The sequence below is a fragment of the Halictus rubicundus genome, chromosome 5 (genome assembly GCF_050948215.1).
Source record: "Halictus rubicundus isolate RS-2024b chromosome 5, iyHalRubi1_principal, whole genome shotgun sequence".
Classification (NCBI taxonomy): domain Eukaryota; kingdom Metazoa; phylum Arthropoda; class Insecta; order Hymenoptera; family Halictidae; genus Halictus; species Halictus rubicundus.
In genome coordinates this window covers 10,983,435-11,006,880 of record NC_135153.1, presented here as the reverse complement: position 1 = coordinate 11,006,880, position 23,446 = coordinate 10,983,435, and the positions used below count along the sequence as shown (strand labels likewise).

General features: G+C 43.6%; 6 protein-coding genes across 8 annotated transcripts; 4 read left to right on the top strand and 2 right to left on the bottom strand.

The window, feature by feature from the left end:
• The first annotated feature begins 1,755 nt into the window (after positions 1-1,755).
• On the top strand, positions 1,756-7,601 carry LOC143354338 (uncharacterized). 2 transcript variants are annotated; one of them, XR_013082316.1, is made up of 4 exons: positions 1,756-3,663; positions 4,450-4,977; positions 6,072-6,948; positions 7,480-7,601. XR_013082316.1 is itself a non-coding variant. In XM_076788346.1 (3 exons), the coding sequence occupies exons 2-3, from the start codon at positions 4,468-4,470 to the stop codon at positions 6,666-6,668; spliced, it is 1,107 nt and encodes a 368-aa protein (XP_076644461.1). In that variant the 5' UTR covers positions 1,756-3,663; positions 4,450-4,467; the 3' UTR covers positions 6,669-7,532. The 2 variants fall into 2 exon arrangements, 1 of the variants encoding a protein (XP_076644461.1); XM_076788346.1 differs by having other exon boundaries at positions 6,072-7,532.
• A 9-nt stretch (positions 7,602-7,610) lies between these two features.
• On the top strand, positions 7,611-9,559 carry LOC143354340 (uncharacterized). Its single transcript, XM_076788349.1, is given in 3 exon segments — positions 7,611-7,816; positions 8,090-8,509; positions 8,649-9,559. Coding segments are annotated over 3 exon segments (1,422 nt in total). The 3' UTR covers positions 9,445-9,559.
• A 140-nt stretch (positions 9,560-9,699) lies between these two features.
• On the bottom strand, positions 9,700-11,310 carry Mrpl39 (mitochondrial ribosomal protein L39). Of its 2 annotated transcripts, none has more exons than XM_076788347.1 (3): positions 11,096-11,310; positions 10,801-10,930; positions 9,700-10,740 (listed from the first exon to the last, which is right to left on the bottom strand). In XM_076788347.1, exons 2-3 carry the CDS (start codon positions 10,809-10,811, stop codon positions 9,747-9,749), a joined length of 1,005 nt encoding a protein of 334 aa, XP_076644462.1. In that variant the 5' UTR covers positions 10,812-10,930; positions 11,096-11,310; the 3' UTR covers positions 9,700-9,746. The 2 variants fall into 2 exon arrangements, with proteins under 2 accessions (XP_076644462.1, XP_076644463.1); XM_076788348.1 differs by lacking the exon at positions 11,096-11,310 and adding an exon at positions 11,020-11,053.
• Positions 11,311-12,115: 805 nt separating this feature from the next.
• Polr3k (RNA polymerase III subunit K) lies at positions 12,116-12,612 on the top strand. The gene has a single exon (XM_076788345.1). The coding sequence runs from the start codon at positions 12,286-12,288 to the stop codon at positions 12,610-12,612; it is 327 nt and encodes a 108-aa protein (XP_076644460.1). The 5' UTR covers positions 12,116-12,285.
• On the top strand, positions 12,474-13,543 carry Tcs1 (Threonyl-carbamoyl synthesis 1). The gene is made up of 2 exons (XM_076788343.1): positions 12,474-12,614; positions 12,717-13,543. The coding sequence occupies exons 1-2, from the start codon at positions 12,573-12,575 to the stop codon at positions 13,476-13,478; spliced, it is 804 nt and encodes a 267-aa protein (XP_076644458.1). The 5' UTR covers positions 12,474-12,572; the 3' UTR covers positions 13,479-13,543.
• Positions 13,544-13,678: 135 nt separating this feature from the next.
• Lili (LMBR1-like protein lilipod) lies at positions 13,679-23,127 on the bottom strand. Its single transcript, XM_076788342.1, has 9 exons — positions 22,760-23,127; positions 17,180-17,444; positions 16,992-17,095; positions 16,786-16,912; positions 16,650-16,718; positions 16,437-16,566; positions 15,994-16,342; positions 15,669-15,900; positions 13,679-15,585 (listed from the first exon to the last, which is right to left on the bottom strand). Exons 1-9 carry the CDS (start codon positions 22,817-22,819, stop codon positions 15,347-15,349), a joined length of 1,575 nt encoding a protein of 524 aa, XP_076644457.1. The 5' UTR covers positions 22,820-23,127; the 3' UTR covers positions 13,679-15,346.
• Positions 23,128-23,446: the final 319 nt, after the last annotated feature.

Sequence of the window (23,446 nt, the reverse complement as noted above, 5' to 3'; positions counted from 1 at the left end):
AATCAATTATTTTGAAATCTAAAACAAACTTTGTAGGAAATTCAAGTTTTTATTGATCTGCATCATTGTCAAGGACAGTTTGCCATCTTTCCTGCACATTTTCAATCCCCCTCTTATAGAAATCCAGAGTTCGTGAAGCAAAATATGACTCAAGGTGCCTCCTTACATCTTCTACAAAAGTGAATGTTTTATTTCTTAAATAATGCTCCAGAGATCTGAAAAAGATGATAGTCCGAGGGAGCAATATCCGGTGAGTACGGGGGGTTGCGGCAAAACTTCCCATTGCAATTCTTTGATTTTTTCCTGAGTGAGTTTCGCTGTATGGGGCCGGGCATTGTCAATTTGCAGTATTACACCTTTTCTGTGGACTAAAGATGCCCTCTTTTTCAATAGTTCTGAATACAGCCGTTGTAATTGCTGACAATACAACTCAGCGGTAACTGTTTCTACAGGTTTCAACAACTCGTGAATTATCCCACCAAATGCACAATAACACCTTTCTAAGTGATAAGCTAGGTTTAGGGGTTGATATTGCGGTTTGATTTGCAGAGACCGATTGCTTGGAACGCTTTATGTTATCATAAAGAATCCATGTTTCATCTCCGGTAACGATTCTGCTAAGAAATGGATCTCTACGAAATCTGGATAGCAATGAAGTGCAAATTGATCGACGAATATTCTTGTTGGTCTCAGATAATTGATGCGGTATCCATATTCCTTGCCTATATGCCTTTCCCATTTCGCGTAGATGCCTTGGTATAGTTGACCATGTAGACCCAAGGTTTCTCGATGATTCTTGTATACTTAATTTTGGATCAGCTTCCATTAGAGATTTTAGGGTGTCATCAAATCTACTGGTCGTCCACTTCGAGGCCTGTGAAAGAGATCATAATCACCAGCAGCAAACCTTATGAACCAACGTTGACACTTGTTGACCTTCAATACATCTCCATAAACATCGCAAATTTTCTTTGTTGTTACCGTTGCATCAAATCCCGCATGAAAATGATGCATGTTGCAATGATACAATGACAAATATGATCCTCGGAAGGTACGGACGCCGCCATTTTATTACAAGGTTGTAGAAAAAATTATACTTTTTAGAATATTTTGAACACAGGCTGCTTTACCGAAAACTGTAAAAGATTACGTGTTCCCTCTTTAATGATGGGTACAGAACTAAAGGCAAAACAAATTCTTTGCAAATAATTGATTACTTATGGGTACCCCTAATATTTTTCGCCTCCGAGAGCTCCCCCATAAAAATTCGGATCGCAGCGCCAAACGTTGAAACGGATTTCTCACAGGTATGTCTTTTAAAAATATAGTGTTCTCGTTTCTTCGACCCATTTCAACCGCGGCAATTCGATAGAAAACTTGCTTTTCAGCGCGGTGAAACCAACGCGATCGAATTTTGTCTGGAACGAACGAGAGAAGGAAATTCGTGGTCCGGTGCCACATTCGCGCGTGCCTCCGTGGAATTAAATGATTCGTGTCGGGTTTTACACGTGTTATAGACGCGTCGTTACACTTCGCTTGCCGATGGAGAGAATTCTAATAAGAAACGGTGAAACGACGATCTACGAGGATTCTTCGTCGACGCTCGACCGCTTTTAGCGCTTCGATGCGCCGCGCCGCACAGTGGCGAAGTCACAGCGAACAAACTTGTTCATCAGGGACAAAGATCGCGGAACTTTGCTCGACGAGCTCTGAAATTGTGTCCGGGGCGTCCGACTTTGTCGGAGTTGGTTTGTTCGCATAAAAGTTTAAATGATCCCGGCACTTTAGAGAATATCGCGTGAAATTCGGTCCGGCGATGAGTAGAAAGGCACGCGCGAATACTCGGAATCACCGCGTGGCTTGCCGGTCGCGCTCGCGTTTATTAGCAGCCGCTAATTACATTAGGCGGGCAATAGGACGCGGCGCAACGCTATCGTGCAGCTGTTGTCGTCGGCGCACGTGTCGGGTGTTTAGTAGGCGTTTGCGATTAAATCGTATATTACGGAGGTAAATACAATATGTAATGAAAAATTTCGCCGACGCGCACGTTCCTGCCGCGCGCGGATCGTTCTTTTCCACGGTAATTATTTTTGTGCGCGCCATTAGCTGATTAGGCACGGCAATCTCGAGGGAAACCGGGAGGGTGCGCCATTCGTCATTAACCCGTTCCACCGCGGAGCTAATCTTGTCGAAATCCCAGAAATTCCGTTCCTCGGCACGAGGACGGTTGGAAATTCGCGAACGCCGGAGCATCGTTTAAAGTGACGCGTAGACCAAGGACCTCTGGCGGTTTCTACATAATACGGCATGCATTATGCGTGTGCACGCGGTCCTTATGTCAGGTAATGGAGGGCTGTTCGATTACAGAGGCGGAGGCCGCACGCACGCATACATTTCCATCGTAATCAGCCGACCGCTTCTCCGTCTCTTCGCTTATCACCGACCGGCTCTATCTTTTCTCCGTTTTCCGCAGACGCGCCCGTAATCGTCGCAGCCTACAAAGGGAACAGTTCGTTTTCTTCTCGCCGAAATAAATATTCAATGCACAATACCTCGAATCAATGGGACCGAAGCCGCAGGTATCTTCGAGACCGAGCGGCAAATTTCAAAAACGTTTCGAAACGATTCAACGCAGTTCTCGAATCAATAGTTCCTGAACCGCGAGCGGCTTGAAAAACATTGTCGCCAAGATGATCTCTAGTTACGAGTCAAGCAGATATTTTTCAGGGAATTAGTGTAAACGTTCGTGCTTACTCCCCCGCACCCCGAAGCGTTCGACTCGTGCGGCATTCTGATGAAATTTTTCCGGACGATCTACAGAGAATAGGTTGAAACGGGACACCCTGTAGATTCTAGTCGGCCGATGTTGACATGCGCGAGCCGTGTCGAAGATATGCCCGTGAAACGAGCGTGCCGCGCGCGTCTACCGTGGCCTGGTGGCTGTGCAAGCTTAGGGAGAGTGCGCGTTCCTGATCAGTAGCACACTTTCATCGCGGCGAGGAAAGTGAGCGAACGAAAACGTTGCGGGCCAGCGAGAGGAGGCAAAGCGAGGAGACTCGTCTCGTCTCGATCTCGGTATAGGCTCGGTGGTCGTCGAGCATTGGAACGCGACTAGAGTCACGTTGCCGTTGCCGTCGCTGTCGCTGTCGCTGTCGCCCGTCGCCCGTCGCCCGTCGCCCGTCGCGTCAAGAAACAGAAACAGATTCGGACAACGACACGGAGAAGGAGAAAGCGAGGGAGGAGCGCCGCTAGAGAAGGAGAAACGTTCGCGGACGTTCTCGGCGGCGTCGGCACGGCCAGAGACGCGTTCCGATCGGCGAGAAAACCGAGAACGTCTCTGCCCAACGCGGCCCCGAGCAAAATCCTCGGGACAGGCCGCATAGCTCGAGAAAGTCGACGTTCATCGAAGAACGACCCCCGATCGCGACACTGACCCTGACCGAGCGAAGAAACAGCCGGACAACCAACCGGAAAACCAGCGGAGTGAACATTCGCTGGCCGCCTGGACCAGCCACAGGGCCGAACCGATGATTCCGGGGGTCGATCCTCTCCGGGAAGGGTGACTCATCGCACAGTGCACGGTGCACGGCGTCGCGACGCTGCGGACGCGAGAGCAAGGGGCGAGGGCGATCGAAGCAGCAGCCGCACGTGAACTCGTCCGACGTAAGGAGCTCTCCTCGTTCGATTTCAAACTCCACGCTAACTCCGAGGCCGGGTTTCTCTTCGATTTCGTGCTCTTGTTTTCCAAACTATCCTCTCCTCCCGTTCAAGATGGCTGACGCTGTTGCTCGCTTAGCTCGACGCGATCCGAACAGTCTGTTGCCACGCGCCGCGTACACATATTATAAATATCCAGCCTCCGACGCGTGTTTCCGTCGGTCCTCGGGATGGTATAGTATAGAGTACGCTGTACAGGCGTTCGCGTGGACGCACAACGTGCATCGCTTCGCGTCGCTTCGGATTCCTCGTTCCGTTTCCTTCTCTGCGATTATCTGTTCCGTTTTGCCCTTGAACAGGCAACGCTATTAATGGATTCGACATTAGTTTTCCCCGAATTTCGGAAGAGAGGGGAGGAATCAATTTTACTTACTCGAATGTCCGGTGGTCCGATCAGGTGTCGAGAAGAATTTCCGAAATATAGCCCCTCGGAGTAGGCCGGTAGAGACGATAAGATAAAGTTAAAAATTTAAGGAGCTTTCACCGTTAACGCTTTCACCGGAAAGCCTTAACAGTGAGAACGAGAGTACGGATTTTATGCAATTATTGCAAACATTTTCGTACGTGTATTTTAAAACTGTAGAAAGATTTAAGAACACCGATGCATTATCTTCGACTTGTTGACATGATTCAAGTAAGATTGTCTACCTGCTGGCTCCTGTCCATTTTCTTTGCGTAGAGATCCACAGTCCTGTAAGAACTGCTTATAAGATCAGGTTGTTCGTTCCACAGTTGGCGAATAGAGCAGCGATGAGCAGAAACGGCGAGAATGGACTCTCTTTGGCGACGCCGCCGGCGATCCACGTGGGCCCGATCGTGAACCCGGGCACGAACGAGACGATCTCGATCGTGATCCCACTGTCGGCCCAGCTGGCGACCGTCAGCAGCCAGAAAATCGAGAAGCCATGCAAGGACTGCACGAGGGAAGATCGCGCGAAACCCCCGGCCCGTCCGAGGAACGACAAGACCAAGGGTTGCCCTTATCCGGGCTGTACGAGATACGGCCGCGCGTTTTCCAGAGCCCACGACCTCAAGCGTCACATACTCCGCCACGAGATGAGAAAGGAGAAGCTGTCCAATCACGAGAATCCGGCGAGCAAACCGCGGATCGGCGAGTCGGAGAGTATAGCTTACAGACAGGCAGCAGCGTGGCCCGACGACTCCGGTCATCGGGAGAACAAATCTTACAGCTGCCCGCAATGCAAGAAGAAGTACACGAACGAGATCAAGCTGAAGGCTCACATGAGCTCCCACGAAAAGGTATACACCGCTGCGCCGCACAGTGGTGCCGAATGGCCAAAAAGCGGCGAAAAATCTGTAAAAACGAAACTATCCAACGAATTTGTTTGAAAATTTGTGGAGAGATTGCCACGGGTACAACGGTTATTTGGCAAAAAAATTTTTGTAAAAAGTTGTTAACATTAAGTAATACGGGCTAATCGAAAACCTCTGTTTTCTGCCCATTTTTTATTTATGGAAGCATACAACAAATCCTTTGATAGATTTTGGTCTGGAACTAACCGTTTTGGCAAGGTGTAATATTGATCTAACTTCGTGCAAAACATCATGAGACCCTTTCGCCACAATTTAAGTTTAAATATCAACTTTCAGAATTTCCAAGAGTGGATCGTACGGAAGTTACGATTATTTGATGTTACAGGTGAAATTCAAAGGATTTTTTTTATTCCTCCATAAATAAAAAATGACCGTAACGCAAGGGAGCTTCAGGTTAGTCCATATTACTTAATGTTAAACAACTTTTTGTGGAAAAATTTCTTTTGCCAGTTAATAGTTGAAGCCATTTGCAATAACCCATATGATTTGTAGACCCCCAAGTATTCAATTATAGGCGGAGTAATTACATAACTATCGCACTGAAAACTGATGAATTCCCAGGAGCGAGGAAATGGTTATTTACCATGCGTATATCTCCGTAAAAAATTTTCTTTTCAAAAATCTGACTTTGGCACATCATGCACGCACTATTAGGCTATACAAAAATAATTTTTTTTTATAAAAATCGAAAATTTATGAAATGGATTTTTTGCCGCCTTGGCACCACTGTGCGCCGCCCGGCGCCTATGCGCTCTACCCTTTGCGTAGGCAACCGGACCGCGCGAGTAAGCAAGGAGAATGCACGGTGAACTGTCCGGTTGCCTACGTACGGGGCAGATGTTCGAGACACGGCACTTTCTGTAAAAGCCATACGGGAACGACGTATTTACGAATACGTCAAATATAAATTTATACAAATTACTATGCTCGAGATAGTATACGTCTTCCTATACACGTATGCCTTTGTGTCGATTTTCCACGGAAATCAATCCTAATCTCGAATTTGCTCTGTTCGCCAGTCGACGGACAAGAACGTATGCGCCCTGTGCGGGGTGTGCTCGAAGGACGAGGTGGAGCTTCAGGAGCACATGAAGCGGCACACGGCACACCTGTTGGACGTGCAATCGGTGCTGGCCAAGGCGGAGTCGGAGAAGGAGCAGGCCGAGAAGGAGGACGACTTTCTGTTGGAGGAGATGTTGCTCCTGCACAAGAATCCTCGGCGTCCTCTCCAATCGGACAAACCGAACGGATCGAAGATCCGCTGCGACTACTGCTCGAAGACCTTCAAAACCAAGTGGACGCTGAGCTCGCACGTTGCGGCGCACGAAGGTCGGTTCCAGTTCGACTGCAGCCAATGCGGGAAGAAATTCGTCCGGAAGAGCCACTACGAGGGGCACGTGCGGTCGCACGAGGCCGCGAGGCCGTACGTCTGCGAGCAGTGCGGGAAAACGTTCAAGGAGCTGAAGCACAGGCGGGAGCACACCAAGAGGAAGCACCCGTCCAATCAGAACGCGATACAGAGTCTGTTGGACAGCATCAGCCCCTGCGCCTCCGAGGAGCTGCCCGTCGATCAGACCAAGTTCACGCTCCTGATGCCGGTCAACTTCTCCGTTTAAGTTTAAAGATCACAAGCGATTGTATTTTCCCTCTTACCCCGAAGCTGTGGGACGAGACACCGATTTTTATGATAATTGAACCAGGCGCTCGAATGGACCAAACAAACAAGTTTCTTACGTCTATTACTGTTACCGTTCTCGGGTTAATCACCCGAGGTTGCTGCGAGCCGAAGCCAGCTTTCAGACAAAGCGAAAGCGGACACTTGAATGTCTCGCTGGGTCTCCAGGTCGCGTTACGTTACAGGGAAAACACCGTATACCCAGAGTCTAAGATAACAAGGTACTACGCGGAGATGGCAATCTACTAGGCTGGCATTCCTTCCGATAGTTTTTTTCCTAGCTCCGTGTAGTATGATTACTGTATCGGTGATGACTAGACTCAACACAGAGGTTATTATCGGTAATAACAACAACGCATTCGGCTCCGTCACACGATTACTTTCTACTCCCATGCTCTCGGGGCTTGTATATTCGTTTCGTCTGTAACTCTGCACCCGAACGAGCAGCACACTCACTCACGCATACACAGACAGACAGACAGACCAAAGACAATCTTGATTCCAATCGCCCTCCGACCTGTAAATATAATTCCAATAAATCAATCGAAACATACCTGTTATTTTCAATGGTAACTGAAAAGGATGTTTGTATTACATCGACTTACATGTAAATGTGCACGTAGAACGCATGGAATGGAATTCCGAAACGAGAGATCGAATAGTGTGATTCGACCGTGCAACCACACGTTGCTTACTTTGTTTCGCTGTCTCTCTGTCGGTCATTTATAGTTTTATTAAATTCCTTTTTTTAGCGAGAGCAACGTTTTACCGAGCATGAATAAAAGGGGAAAAGCGTTTTAGCGAGAGACGCGGCCGTTACATCTCGAAGACGAGGTTCTTCGAGACGTGAATGAGCCTCTTTTTGACTGTTTCACCTTCTTAAATGAACGCGCGCAAGCGGCAGAAGCTGTCGGCGACAAAACACGAAGGGCCCGAGGAGTCGCAGGAAGATTCAGGATGTTCGGAAGAAGCTCTGCAGCCGAGGTACCGAGGATATGCGTTGGACACGCTTCCGCCGGAAGTCTTGGAGATGATACTTCGACTGCTTCCGTTCCACGAGGTGGCCACTTCGGTGCGCTTGGTTTCCAGGTGGTTTCCTTATCCAGGCTGCAATCGCCTCTGCAACAGGCATAGGCAGAAATCTTGCAAAGTTTCACCGGTGTCAGAAAAGTATCTAGCTTGCTGTCTCTCTCTCTCTTTTTATAAGTAGGCGTGGTTACGTTACTCTCAGCTTGGATGATGCCAGGACGGTGCCCCCGTCGGTTACGTTGTGCCCATGCCTGTTCCATGATACAGCAAATATTATCTAGTCTTTAACTTCGGACAAAGGAGACAAAAGTTTTCCCTTTGCCATTTTTTCAGACATTGTTTGACAGTGGCGGCGGCAGTGTTGAACGCCGCGTTTCTCGCTACCGGCGCGAGGATAGAGGTCCTGACGAGTCGCGTAAAGCAAACGTTATGGCGGACCAAAATGAACGTAGAGGTGCTGGCCTGCATGAAAGCCTTGAACATTTTGGAGTTGATCAAAGCGCAATATAAGCTGCTCAGAGCCGTGACCTGGAGGTACACGCATCCGCCTATGGGACATCAGAGGTTCCCCAGGCTTTGCTTCTATGCGGGCAGCTTGCTGGACTACCTGAACGATCTGCTGACCCAAATATTCAAGTGTCACGCGAGTATCGAGTGGTCCCGCGACGCGTACAGCTGTGTCGCGGACCTTGTCGACGTCTGCAAACGGTTCATGAACTTCTTCGAAAAAGTCTCAGAGCGCAGGGTGAACAGGTGAATCCTTTCGGTATTAGCGGGTACCGGTTGGCGCCTCTGATTCTATCTTGACAGAAAACCGAGCTGGCATAGGCGGGCGATGGTCTTGCACGAAACGAAAGATCATCTTGCGTAACAGAGAATAATAAATCGTTAGATCCGTGCTAGTCTCCGGCTGCAAAATCGTGGACGTTCTGGATTGTCTCGTGGAGGGCAGGCAAGCGTTGTCTTCGAAGGTGACAAAAAAACGGTCCGGCAACTGCGTAATCAGTATGAAGCTCAGGTACGTGATGAAACGCGCCTGGTTCACGTGCCTGTCTGTTGCGAAGAACTCGGAGGAGAATTCGTGGAGGGACGAGCAGCGTTTCATGTACCTGAGACTGCGCCGTTTAGTGGGCAGCGTGAACGATCACCTGCTCGATAGCTGGCATTACAAGAGCGAGTTGAATGTACAGGTGATACACTAGCGGTTATTTTCAACCGACCGAAACACCGTTTTTCCGTTCCCATCGTTTCGCTCTCTACTCTAGATACCTCTGCCGTTCCCGTTGAAACCACCGCCCGCGTCCACGTACTCGGGCTACGGAGAATACGGCGGTAACTTCTTTTACTACGGCAACATGAACAGATACGCGTACGAAAGCAAGTTCGCGGGCAACGCGAGTTCGTCAAACGCCGCCCTCGACACTGAACAGCAGGTGGCAAGGCCCTCGACACCGTCTTTCGACCTGGTGATCGATATCGAGCTCAAGTGCAGCCCCGAGCTGGCTCCGCTCGCCGCCCGAGCGAACCTCGGATCGGACGAGCTGGAAGCCTACGAAACGAGAAGATACAAATACCAGCAGCTCTTCCTGACGATGACAGTGACGTGTCCCGCGTCGGCAGCCAATAGATTGCCAGGCACCTTTGTCTGGGAATTGCGCAGCCCGCGGTATGGTCGCAATAATCCCTAACGGAAACTATACAGACTCCTGTACCTCTTCCTATATTTATTTTTATCCTATTAGTTATACACCTATACAGATACAAAAACACAGATTTAATAACGGTCGTTCGTAGAAAAGTGGATACATGTATGTACGCGTGTATAAGGTGTCCCGCGCGATCAGAACGTTCTGGAAAATAAGAATCTCTAAGAATATCTATTTAAGATGTCTATGGTGGGCGGAACATCCTGTACACGTTTATAGAGTAATCAGAATAAAGAGTGCCGATTATAGAATTTTATTTACGCTATGCCCTTAAAGTATGAAAATTAATTCGAAGCAGACATTTTCATAGGCGATTCCACAGTGTCCTCTATCGTGTGGTTCAGCCAAGTCGTGTCGTTCAGTTTTTGAGCACGTTTCTCTAATATACCGTAGGCAAAATGGTTCAGGAGAATTCCTTTGGGTAGAGCTATCCCCTGGAATCTGTAGACGCTGTCGTTCTGCGGTAATTTATGCACAGCGGTGATCGTGGAGCGGCCTATCAAATTGGTATTTCCTACCATCGGTCCCTTGCTGATATCTATATGTTCCCCCACTCTATACAACACCACTTTCTCCTCGTTCGCTTTCGCTATGTCTGGGATCTGCTGCGTTTTGATAGGATTGTCCTGAAATATCTTTTGCGCCACCTCTTCGGTGGTTTCTAGCCTTTCAATGGGGAGCTCTTGACTGGTCAGTTTTACGAACTGTGCCGACATGGCCCGCAATTCTTCGACGGTAGGCTTCCAATCAGGCAGCTCGAGGTGTACATCGTACACGAAGCTTCCTGCCTTTATATTCGGCACTGGGAAACTATGCAAGTGGAGCTTAATGTCCTCCTTGAATGAAGTATCCACAACAGCGCCCAAAAGGAACGAACACGTTCGCCAGAATGCCACATTAACAACATTCATCTTCGGACTCTGTAGATTCAACAATTCCAGCTTGCAATCCGAGACTAAAGGTCTGTGCATGTCCCACACCGATCCATCTACCAAGGCAAGAGCTGATATTTTTACAACACCCTCAGAGATATGCTTGGCACAGTCTGCCGGTGTCGATAGGTTCTTGTTCATTACAAAAGTGATCTCTTCCACTGCATTTTGATATTTAACATCTATTTTTTCAATTCTTCCTACGGATGACTTTTGCCTTTTCTTTTCTTCGTCGAACAATTGGTTTTTCCTTTGCTTTGTTTCAGCTTTCGACAGCATACTCTCGTATCGCGATTGTATGCTCGTCTTTTGGAGTCTCAAAGCACCAAAACAAAGAATTCTACTCCTAAAATGAATTTTTGATCAATGTTACACCACATTACCAGTTCTTTCATGAAATACGCACCTCTGAAACATTTTGGATCAGGATATAATGTGATTGGTTTACAAGACGAATAACTGTTGCATCTATGCACAGATGCGCTCTTAATTATTAAATTCCTTTTTGAGCGTTTATTTTGAAATCCAAAAAACACCTGAAACATTACATCGAATCATTACGCGAACGTGAAAAATACCAGCGGAACTTGACGTAGTCGTAAAATGTATTTATTTATCAGAGTACCGTTTTAAGAAACGTTGTGAATTATCCGTATACGCAGGTTATCTTACCGTCATAACCCCTCTTCACTGTGTCTTACCTAAATTTATCCACCTTGATGGAACATAAAGTTCATGACATTTTATCCTAGTCTTCCAAGTTAGTACTTTACTTCATCCAATGCAACTTTTGATACGGTGATCTATCATTTTTCATTTAACAATATAGCTAAATTTCACGAAACTTATTACGAGAACCACACACAAACTAACATAAACTAATGCGATCTGTTTACTGCGAGAAATTCTCAAGTAATATTCACGTTACCGTATTAGGACACGTACGCATGAAAAATTTAAGAAATCCCTAGTAGTGATCACTATTTATCTATCGACTATTTAGTCGATAGCAGAGAGGATATGAGAGTGCTCAGGCCCGGGATTTTAGTGTTCCCGGTATAGTGCCGTCCCTTAGTCTAATTTTTAGCTTGGACCAGAACCCGTATCATCTTTTTAGCCAGAACCAGAACCTGCATCATCTTACCTGCATCATTAGCAGCGGATTCTATAATAAATGATTCTAGTACAAAAGATGATGCAAGTTCTGGTCCCGGCTAAAAAGATGGTGCAGGTTCTGGTCCAGGCTAAAAAGATGATGCAGATTCTGATCCAGGCTAAAAATTAGACTAGGGGGCAGCACTATACCGGGGACACTAAAATCCCGGGCCTGAGCACTCTCATATCCTCTCTGCTATCGACTAAATAGTCGATAGTATGTCGCAACTAAATAGTAAATAGTCGATAGTTGAATTTAATCGATAGCGCCCATCACTAGGATTTAAATTCCTAAGAAAAGAATTTTAGAAAGAATTTTCTTTCTGAAAATTGAATTTATTACAACGTTATATGTATTTATTATTTCAAGATTATTCTTATAATGCTAAACTTGGGTAAAATAGGATTTTTTCGCATCAAGATTAATTTCTCATGAAGATGTTGCGTCAAGTGCATTTTTCTTCTGAAGTATGGCAGTCCTACAAATCATATGTATAGGCACAGAGTAGGCTGTGGTACAAGTTGTCAACATACTACGCATCTGAGTCACGTGTATCTATGTATATACATACTACATAAATACCTCGATCTGTAAAAAACATAACCTGACATAACCAGACTCCGGATTATGTTAACCTATGCTGAATTAATAAAGAACCCTCCTTATTGTTAGTGTTAAAAGGTGACATTCAACTAACCGTTCCGTTAGTGATGTAATTATACCGATGTCACTAACATGTTAATGTTTTGTCCGATTTGCGGCAATGTGCTACGGGTAGAAGAAGCTTTGGCTGGATTGCGTTTCGCGTGTAACACGTGTCCTTATATTTTTAACATAGCAAGGAGAGTGAGTACTCGTACGTATCCAAAGCTGAAGGAAGTAGACGACGTTTTAGGTGGAAGTGCGGCTTGGGAAAACGTGGACTCGACAGAGGAAAGGTGTCCGAAGTGTGCCAACTCGCGGGCGTATTTTATGCAGATACAAACACGGTCCGCGGATGAGCCCATGACTACATTTTACAAATGTTGCAATCCCCAATGTGGTCACAACTGGCGCGATTAAAGGTATGACGATTTTAGCTACAAAATTATACAAGTTCAAACGTAAATCAAATATTTCTAATACGCATAGTGAATAAAATATTTTTATCTGTTATAAAGATACAGTTTCATCCTGCGTATATTGAAAAAAGGCTGATCTCAGCCATGGAGCAATTAGGTCCAATGACAACCATAGCAGAAGGTGTCGTGGAGGAGTTGAAATACTTGGATTCTAAGCATTGGATATGCAAAGGAAAAAGAAGTATATCCATAGCTGCTGAGCTACTTCAGCAAGGCAAAGTCGTGGCACTCGCCACAGATACAGTATACGGTCTAGCTTGTACTGCTTTGCAAACCGACGCTATCAAAAGGCTGTATAAAGTTAAGGGCAGAGATGAGAATAAGCCGCTATGTATCTCTGTCAGCAGCATTAAGTATATAAAATACTGGGGTGTTATAGATCATCTCGATCCAAATTTATTGATATCGTTATTGCCTGGCCCATACACGATCGTTGTAAAACGGCAACCAGATTTGAATCCCGATCTGAATCCAGGGGTTGACACCATAGGCATAAGAGTACCACAGAATAAATTTCTGAACTGCGTTTCGCATATAGTCGGACCATTGGCGCTCACGAGTGCAAACGTTAGCGGCGAACCAAGCTGTTTGCATCCAAAAGAATTTAGAAAGTTATGGCCTCAGTTAGATGGAATATTTTATGACATACGCGCATTCAGTATGGTCGGAGAACATTTAAGAAAAGGGTCCACGATAGTTGATTTGTCGGTTCCGAATCATTATAAAATTGTACGCAGGGGTGTAGGAGCTAATAGTATGATTCATTTGTTGAAAAAATACGGTTACCAAAAGATCGTCGACGATTGATTACCATGCATTACGATGCTATGTACAATATTTTTACCTATCAATAAATCTGCTACTTAATGCGATTTATAATTTATTTATTTTTCGTTTATCGATAGCATTTCAGTATGTATGAATTTAGAGTCTATACTCCATGCCATAGAGTCTATACTATACCGATATCTATTAGTATTCCTTGTTCGGTGCAAACAAAGAAAAGATGAAGTTAAAGTATCTTTTATTCTCTTAAGTATCAGTGTACAGCGAATTCTCGGACGAGAATCTCGATTTATTACAAATAGATCCACAACGTGGCATTGTAGTAACAAATATTAAGCAATAATTTCTATCTTGAGGTATCTTTCTCTAATTAAATTTGTTAATAGTTCATTGGTGAGTACATCATTGCGTGTGCAAAAGTTCAACAACGTTGTATTGTCTTCTTGACGAGATATATATATATATATATATATATCACACAATATTCTTGTAAAATATTATTCGTTTAAATGTTAAATAAATGTGACGAATGCTATGATGTAGACTTTAAACATGATCGAGATACACAGAGCGTAGTAAATAAATAATTCACTTAATTCGAGAGTCTAGCATTCGGTAATAAACTAACAAATCACGAATCAGTCGAAACGATAACATCCGAATTTTCTGCATGTTATCATTATGCAGTCTGTATGCACCTGAATATGCGCATCGTTTATTTATTTTCCTAATACAACGAATGCATCTATATGTATTCGAAGTTCTTAACAAAATTCCTGCGATAACGATCGTGAAGCGTTGAACAAAAAATGATCAATAAAATGCATTTCAACAAAATGACTAAAAAGAACACTACTATAACAGAGCACAGTCAACGCGTGATGAACGCTGTATGTACATATATTGTTTACAACTTTGTTTGATTCAAGTTGTAAATTAGGCTCGCTTTGCCGGCAACGATACTTCTTAGCTACCGGCAAAGGTACATTTATAAAAAGACAGCAAACTATGCATTTTCAATTTAATCAATCGATTCACTAATGCTCTAGGATCTAAATAAACAGAGTTTCAAGAAGAAACCAAACCGTTTTCTTTTCACCAGAAACAATGAGCGTAGTATAAAAATTTTCTATAAGAAAAAGAGAAGCATTGCAGAAGAGAAAAAGTAATTCAAAAGTCACACGAAAATAAATTTGAACCTTGTATCCGACGTTTCGTGGAATACAAGAGAGTATCCGTTAGATATGTATGTATGTATATGTAGTGTGCATACGCGAATGCATCCATTTACACATACATACGTGTGTGTGTGTCCATACATGTATCATTTGCTACAATCGTAATTCGCGTAGTCCCTCGCACACGTGCACACACATATTCTGTGTCTTTATCACAATACTGCGTTGTCATTGCTGTGAATTAATTTATTAACTCACGAAAAGATCAGTATTTATAGTTTTCGATAAATAATTATTAAAATAGCGACGGTGTAATAAATAATCGGTACAGCTATTTGCACACACGCACACGCATAGAGATGTATGACAACGTGAAAAAGATGTCACAAGGGATATTCGTTAACTGGCCTCGGCCTCTCTCTCTCTCTCTCTCTCTCTCTCTCTCTCTCTCTCTCTCTCTCTCTCTCTCTCTCTTTCTCCCTCCCTTTCTCTTTCTCCCTCCCTTTCTCTCGTTAAATATCCATTAAAGTCCAATTAAACATTTTCGTTCGCGTAACTCACTCTCCATTCGTTACCCTAAAAACTTTAAATAGAACTTTATCTTTCTTTCGGGTCGCGCAAGTACATACCGCAAACCGTGTCTGTTTTTGCTTACTCGTTTATAATGTTAAATTCTACGTATTTCTTCTGATTTACAATATATAAGTCAGTCTAGTCTTCCTTTGGAGAAAACATCCCCACCGGGCCTTTCTTACCTTCGCTCCTAAATATTCCTATCAAACTGCTCCTCAATCTCGCGTAAATCTCGTTGCGAACCGTCGCCGTGAACTTGGTCGCGAGACAAGTGATCGCCGCCGTGGCGAATATTAAATTATAAAACAATACTAGTTTGAAATTACCGAGCCACTCGATTCGCCCGAAATCGCCAAGCAAGTCGAAGTTTGTCATACCTAGAAATGCAGATGATGCAGATAGTTAGATCCCTACCAGATTGACATGGAAGACGTTTAGAATAAATCGGTGGACGACGTACCTAATATCCGTGATAACAGTGGCAACGCGGAACTTAGCACAAGAAGTAGGGCACAGTTCGCGATAAGGTGGGTGAGAGGCGTGGAATGAAATCGTGGTTGGACTCTTCGAACTCCTGGAAGCGTGTACAGGCCTATCGCGCTCGTCGATGCCAAGTACAATATCACTGCCACCTCTACGGTCGCTCCAATGGGGCCAAGCTTCGACAATGAACTAATACCTAGAGTAAATTGCTGAAAGAAGAATCGAATCCATCTTTATTGACTGCGGCTCTCCAAAGCGAACACACGCGTCCCTTTAAATGTTTCAGAGGGATCGATACGAACCCTGGTACTCAAAGGCAGCGCCTTTATACCGATTAGTAGTTCTAACGTGTTTTGAACAGCTAACAGGGCTGTGGCAGTGGAAAGTATGAGTAAGGCTAGCATAGCCAAAGGGTAAAGCAAAGTGCGCCGAACCCACCAGGTTCGCCTTTGCTGATCTAACACTTTTCGTCGTTTTTGAATGTCTTCTAATCGCTGGGACAATCCGCGTTGCAGAGCACCATTCCTTAAACACATTAGGCTCGGGTTCACGTTAAGAAGTTCATCGTCCTCGAGAACCGAACCACACGCTGGTATGGACATCGGTACCGGTGAAACGTACGATTTGCCCGTTGCTTTCGCATGCTCCAACCTGCGGACCCAACAAACGTATAAGACGGTGTCATTTCAGGCAACAATGATTTCGATCTAACAACGATCTTAAAAATATTAGATCGGTGACCAACCGTCTCCTAATACACTCCTCTTCTAATCTGTACGCAAAGAACTCTTCGTCCAAGTTCTTTAGGAACTGCGGCTTCACGAGAAACGAGCCAACTACTCCGAATAGTCTTACAAACCCGACTGGCGTGCACACTGTAACAACGTACGTTTTCGTTGAGAACCGTTTACCACAATGCTTACTCTCGTTCTCTTGCGATACAAGTTTTTGTACTCACGCAATAACATGACAACGCCGACAAAAGAAACACAGGAATAAAGGAAAGGCAAATAGTATGTCCACAAGTCTGTAACAGAGAATGCGATTACATGTTTGCGGTTGAATAGAGGTAGATTTAATTTTAATCCGCTTACTGAGCAATGTGTGAAGACTGGACTTCTGATGATCTATAAGTGCTGATAAAACATACGTCATTCCTAACACCAGCGTTCCCAGCAGACAAAGAACGGTGACTGTTTCATACACTCTAGCCATTACACCCTGAAATCGAAAACAATTTTCTTAATACATATCGAATATAAAAACCGTGTAGACAAAATCCAGAAGAAATGTTCCTTACCTTCCTGTAGCCTACAAATCCCTCCGATTCTGTGAATAAATAGGCAAACGGTAGAAACACGAACAGGGACAAATTTGAGAAGAGGAACACGTGATTCCATAGACCTGTTTGTTCACGGAAAATTGTAGACAATTAGAAAACCAAATAAATAAGGCTCTGTTTGGAAAAGCTGTGAGGAGTTATCGTACCTTGGATGAGAGAACTGTTCAGCCATTTGACGTAATAGCTGTTCGGATATAAAATGAGAACTTCGTTGCTGGCGATGGAGACCGGAAGTAGTAAGGTCGCCCCAACGGAAACCGCCAGAGCGACGGTGCACAACCACAGACTGATTCTGTAAACTGTTGCTTCATCTTCGTCCACAGAAAAGTAATCCTCGCGATCTCTTCGGCGAAACTTTGCAATCAAAGCGTAACTGGAGACGTAAAGGACCAGGAACAGAAGGAGAAATATCTGAAAAAAAAAAGAAAATACTATAGTTTCTTTGACGATCAAAATTCAAATTGGCTGATTTGTTAAGACGTTCAATCTAGTCGCAAATAGCGTCGTAGGACGCGTTTGTAAATCATACGAATGTAAGTCTTAAATGTAAGACGCGTTTGTAAATCATACGAACGCTTAATAATAGTGTATCTGTTTGTGTGTGTGTGTGTTCTTTCAGTGCGCTCATCGAGCGTGCAATCTGTGTCGTTTTTCGATTTGCTCGAGCAAACGCAAACTCGAATGATCCGCCATGCATGCCGTTGAATGAAAATCATTTGTACGAGGATCGTACGATCACGCAACTTAATTTCCATCGAATCGGTTACTATTTTACCAACATACAGGAGCATACGTTCGATTGCATCATGCGTTTTCAAGTAAATAAATAAATACATCGTACGTTCGACCAAAGAATAGACATTTATTTCTTTTCTGTACAGACTCGTAAGTCGACCACAAGATTTCCTTATCGGACCGTAAATTACAATGTAAAGTCAGTTGCTTGAAAAGTGGTAACGCTGCAGGTGCACGATGGATTATAACATATACGTAGTTTCTTCGACAGTGATATATTGTTATGATAGTCAGAGACAGGCTGAACTTTCCGATCGATCAAGAATCGCTCGAACACCGTAGCGAACAAAACTTTCAACGTTAATGCGCTATAACATGGAGTCAGCCTCGTGATGAGTATTTCGAACAGACTCCAGTAAATAGGATAAGGGGCCGAATTACTATATTAATTATACTTATTTTTAAAGCACAATGAATATTCAATTTTTTCCACTAAAATAAATTAATATATATTACATATCTCTTTGTTAATAATCATTACGCTTTGGAAATGAGTATAATTAATATATGCAATTGCGTCCCTCACCCTATATTAATTTCCTTCAAGCTGGAATAAAATATTGTTGTATGTGCAGCACGTGAAGAATACACAGTTTTACGATAAACATAAGTTCTCTTTTTCTTCTAGGAAATGATGAACGATGCAAACGTTCTACTAGCTGAAATGATAAAAATAAATCGTAGCGGAAGGGGAGAATGTTTCTGATTTCGTTGTTGTACGGCGAGCATAAAATATGTCGAGGCTGAACGAGCGACCCCATAGTACCGAACGGGACACCATTACACTAATTGCGAAGGAGACCTCGGTTACAACGGGCTTCCGTGTACGATCGTCGGTTATCACGCTGGTTCGCATTAATTTTCCATCTCCCCCGCTTCCCTCGAGCATGTCACGTGAACCGTACGAGAGATATTCTTTTTCGAGCGACACTCGAAAATCCCAGTCTATTTCGAAGGTTGAAATCCGGCGAACGATGAAATCTTGTTGTACATCATTATCAATATCGATAAGTTATCGACCAGTTTCAAAGCAAAATTACGGTTAATCTAGGAATCAATCGATCAGTGTATCGGTGTACCTAACACGATATTTCGTTGCTCGAAGCGTATCTAAGATTTTCGAATAGGCACGTTGTCGTTATCGTGTTCTCGATACGATGATTATTTGCTAATGGACTACTCTACTCGTTGCCACGTCGTTGGAAACCGGGATACCAAGAACCGCTAACGGCAAAGTGCGTTGTCCTCGGAAACGTAAAGCGTGTCTGGCATACGAATCGTGCGCGGTCCATCTATAATCCGTGCTAATCTCTGTCTTTCGCCTGTCCATTTGGACGATCTATCTTGAGCGAAGCCAGTGGACGGAATACACTGAAATAATTCGAACGGTCATCGGATATTTGGTTTTAAATAGTCTTTTGTTGTGCGCTAGCGCCTCGGTTGGCAGGGCTTATTCGAGAGCTGAGAACGAGATTAGTTCAGAGGCGGTTCGAGAGCACTCGGTGCAACTTGAGTGCCCGAAAACTTCGGAACCGATTCTCTGTGCATCATTTCAGAGTTGGGCATCATTTCAGTACATTTTCATTTAACCAGTTAACTGTGGAATTTAATTTTAAAAATCCCTCACGGCGCGGAATTGAAATCAAGCAATGACGAATATACACGTCGAACGCAGGCCAAATGCGGCTATTATAAAAACCAAAGCACTTGTAAAGCTAAATGAGAAAGAATTACATTTTTATTTTATTAAGAAATTAACAATTCATTAACGTTAACCGCACCGCATTAGAGTTTCGGATTAACGTGTATACACGTCGAACGCGCTTAACTGGTTAAATGATTATTTAAATAAAAAATTATTTGTTACTTGGGAGTTTAAATAAAAGTAAAAAAGAATTATTTATTGTTTATATAGATCTGAATAAATTATTTAATAAATTTATTTCTTATTTATACGATTTCAATTGTTAGTTATTAATTATCATTTAATTGCTTATTAGTTGTTATTTATTCGCCAGGAAATAAAGATCGCAACTAAACAAGGGAAGCAACTGAAAAATCAACAGTGCGACCCTAAAATAGTTTAAATAACACGATGAAATCTCAGTTTTTCCTAACAAATATATTATCGATATCTCTACCACCATATTGATTTCGATGATTTTTTACTATGCTATACAAGTCAACATTTTGAACAAAGAATTATAAAAATTTGTTTAAGTAATAAAAATTGATTAATTTAGTTCTTCATTCAGCTCTTCATGTGTTTTTGTTGATGCGAACGTTTGTTGATGTAAACAAACCCAATCCCCCTACTCTATGAATTCGGAATTCATGCTCCGTTACGCCAAATTATTTATTGTTTTTCCCTAAAATCTAAATAAGAAATAACATTTTATTCGCAAATAACAAAAAGTAAACGATCTTTTAATTAAATAAAAATTTGATTACTACTTGCAAATGAAATATTAATTTAATTTGTAATTTGTTATTTATTATTTAAAACATAATCTGCCCAAGTCTGTGTATCTATCTATCTATCGTTCGATAACAGTTCAGACTCATTAGCGGCATTACATACCGTTAACCGTTTCTCTACTTTCGACACCGATTGTACCAAAAATTACGGTACAAGCTGTATGAAAATCGAGCTACATAATAGACGAGTTACCAAACCGAGGACAGATGCGTTTGGAACAATGAAAACGTTCCTCGAGATCGAATGAATAGAATTACGCAATATAGAGGAGCCGGGTCCTGACGTTAACGAATTAGTCAACGATACAGTTTGAATAAAATCTGGCAATGCAATTTCCCTATTTGCTATACGCCCCGTTCTGCTCACGTGTTATTAAATTTAGTTCGATTCATATCGCACAGGATTTGACCCTTTGCACTCGGCGCTATTTTCATTCTAAAACTAGATTTCTCTTCCGTATTACAATATTTTCATTTTATTCATACGAAACTGATCCGATTACCATAATATTCAAATGTTTAGTAATCTATTCAATACAAATTTTGTACTGTAACAAATATTTCGTAATATTTTTTGTAATTTCTTTGAAATAATGCCACAATAATTTCTAGTGGTGCTTGAGAATCACCACTCGAGTGCAAAGGGTTAATATGCGCGTTATTTCTCGCGAGAATCGCGAAGGGTCTACGGAGAGAACGATCGATCAAATAACGCGCTTCGATCGTAACGAAACACAGCTTAAACGTCGAACGAAGAGACGATAGGTTTGCCGACACGTTTCACAATAGACCGCGCACGTGTCTTTGACCGAGCAAGTGTATTTTTAGCATTTCTAGATCAAGAGCAATGCAGCCAGCTAACTTGTCAGGCCTAAATGGTATTCTTCGCGGCGGTCGAAGCGATCGAAGCGACCCGACCGTTTGAAGACTGCCTCTTATCGCGGTCGGTTTACTAAACACGCGTGTCGCATACAAATGCGCGTACAATATCGGTACGGATGCACCGCGGATTTATCTTCCCCCAAGGCGAAAAATAAACAGAGAGAGAGAGAGAGAGGGCGGCGTCGTATCGAACGCCGCGCGAATTAATATCTGGAATGTGTTCGCGGCGGCCGGTGGTGATGCAGCTCCCGCTGCGCTGAAAACCACTTTTTACAGGAGGACACCGACGGTGGAAGGAAAAACCGGTCGAGGATCAGAAATAACGCGTGGTCAACGACTCTTCGCGTGAAAGTATCGGGAAAGCACATGCCTCTACCCGGGAACGCCGGTTCTTTGTTCAGGGCTGTGTTCGCGAGCGTCGGACGTCGACGATCATCCAGTTAAAATCGATTAAACAAAACCACACCGAAGTCAAGGCTAAATACCGCGGCTGGAACTATGCGTCTATAGCGGTTCGGTTCGGTTCGACGTAACACGCGGCTCTTTTCGTATATTTATTATTGCGTCACGTGGAAACGTGCGCGCGATGTAATATTGTTAGGGGGTTTAAAGTTAAGTCGATCGGTTAAACAGATTCGCGTGTACAGCGTTACCAACAGGTAAATGGTGTAAACTACGCGGCGCGGGCTTCCCAGGGCGGCCCACGCTTGTCGAACCGCATTATCGTGACGTTTCTCGTCTGGCAGCTTAAACCTTTTCCGTAAAAATTACGGCGTAAACACCAATGTCGGGTGCAAACACTCGCATTCTATTATTGCACCCAGCGAGTATAGAGGGATAACGGGTCGCCGCATACTCCTATAGTAATTCCAATGGATTGCCGGTGTCCCGAAAAAAAATATAATTGCGGGATAAAAAGATGCTTAGCGAGTGCAACAGGAATTTCATTGGAGACATCAGCGGATGACAATGAGCGCGATTCTGCCCACATTTCAATATGTATTGCACATCCACGTATCTACGTGCGGATTATTGCATATCACGACGCGAAAGGAAATATTGTCTCCTTATCTTCGCGGTTAATACAATGCATCGCGTGAAATCAATCCATAAAAACCGACAGTAAATAATAACGTCTTGTCGTATGAAAAATGCCGGCGTAAATCAGCAACTGTCAAGGTTCCTCGATGGCACGAATGCAAGAACTAGAAAAAACTGATATTACATTTTTCGATCATTTTCATATGTTTATTGTTTGTATAGTTACCAAAGAGTGTGTACTCGTAACTAAACAGAGAAATTATTCAAAGAGATTTATTGTTGCTTGCGATTGAAGTTACTTCGACGGTTTACAGGTTAGGAATATCGAATGTATTTTCTGTAGGATTTCGACGATGGCTAAAGTAGAATTTGTCTGGCGAAAAACAAAACGCTTGGAGCAGAAACGTTAAAACTAATCGCAGAGAACGTGGCGATCGCAGGGACGTCGCAAGACGTTTCGAGATCCCTCGGTATCGGTCGGTGGTCGATAAACAAGGGGGAGAATGATCGTAGGGCGAAATCATACTCACGATGTTCTCTCGCACGGTATTGTGAAACAATTGTTCCCTCAGGTCTGCTTCATCTTCCATTTTCACCTATTCGTTAGTAAATTTTTTTCGGCCAAATGTACCGACGTTGGCGACATCTTATACGAATAACCCTCCCTGGAGACACACCATACCCAGATCTTTGCGAATGACACTCGCATTCACTTCATCGAGGGAGCTCTTGCTTTCTGCGATCGATCGCAAGAAGCTACACCTTCTGTTTCTCTGTGAAACGAAAATCACATTCCTGTTTTCCCTCGATACCCGTATTACGTTCGTGTAACAGGCCAGACAAACGTACAGGCGTTGTTACGGTTGGCAGACTACTAAACCAATGCTACAAAGCGATACATGCTACTAAAAACGGTGCGTCGTTTTCTGCTTTAGTCATAGAGTGCCGTACTAGAATGGAAACTCGTTCGTACAATTTTATGAACCGAAACATATTTAATATATTTAATATCGAATGCATAGCCGAGTATGTTCTCATACATTTCAAATAAATTTTACGTCTTTTCTTTTTGTGCAGGTATTAAGATGTTGTAATTACGATTTATAAACTTTTGCGCGCATGCACACTGAAGATTGGTTCTTCAAAACTGACGGAGTTTCGCCTCTATAAGAATGTTTCATAGTTCAGCAACGCTACGCCATCTACTCTGCCGATAA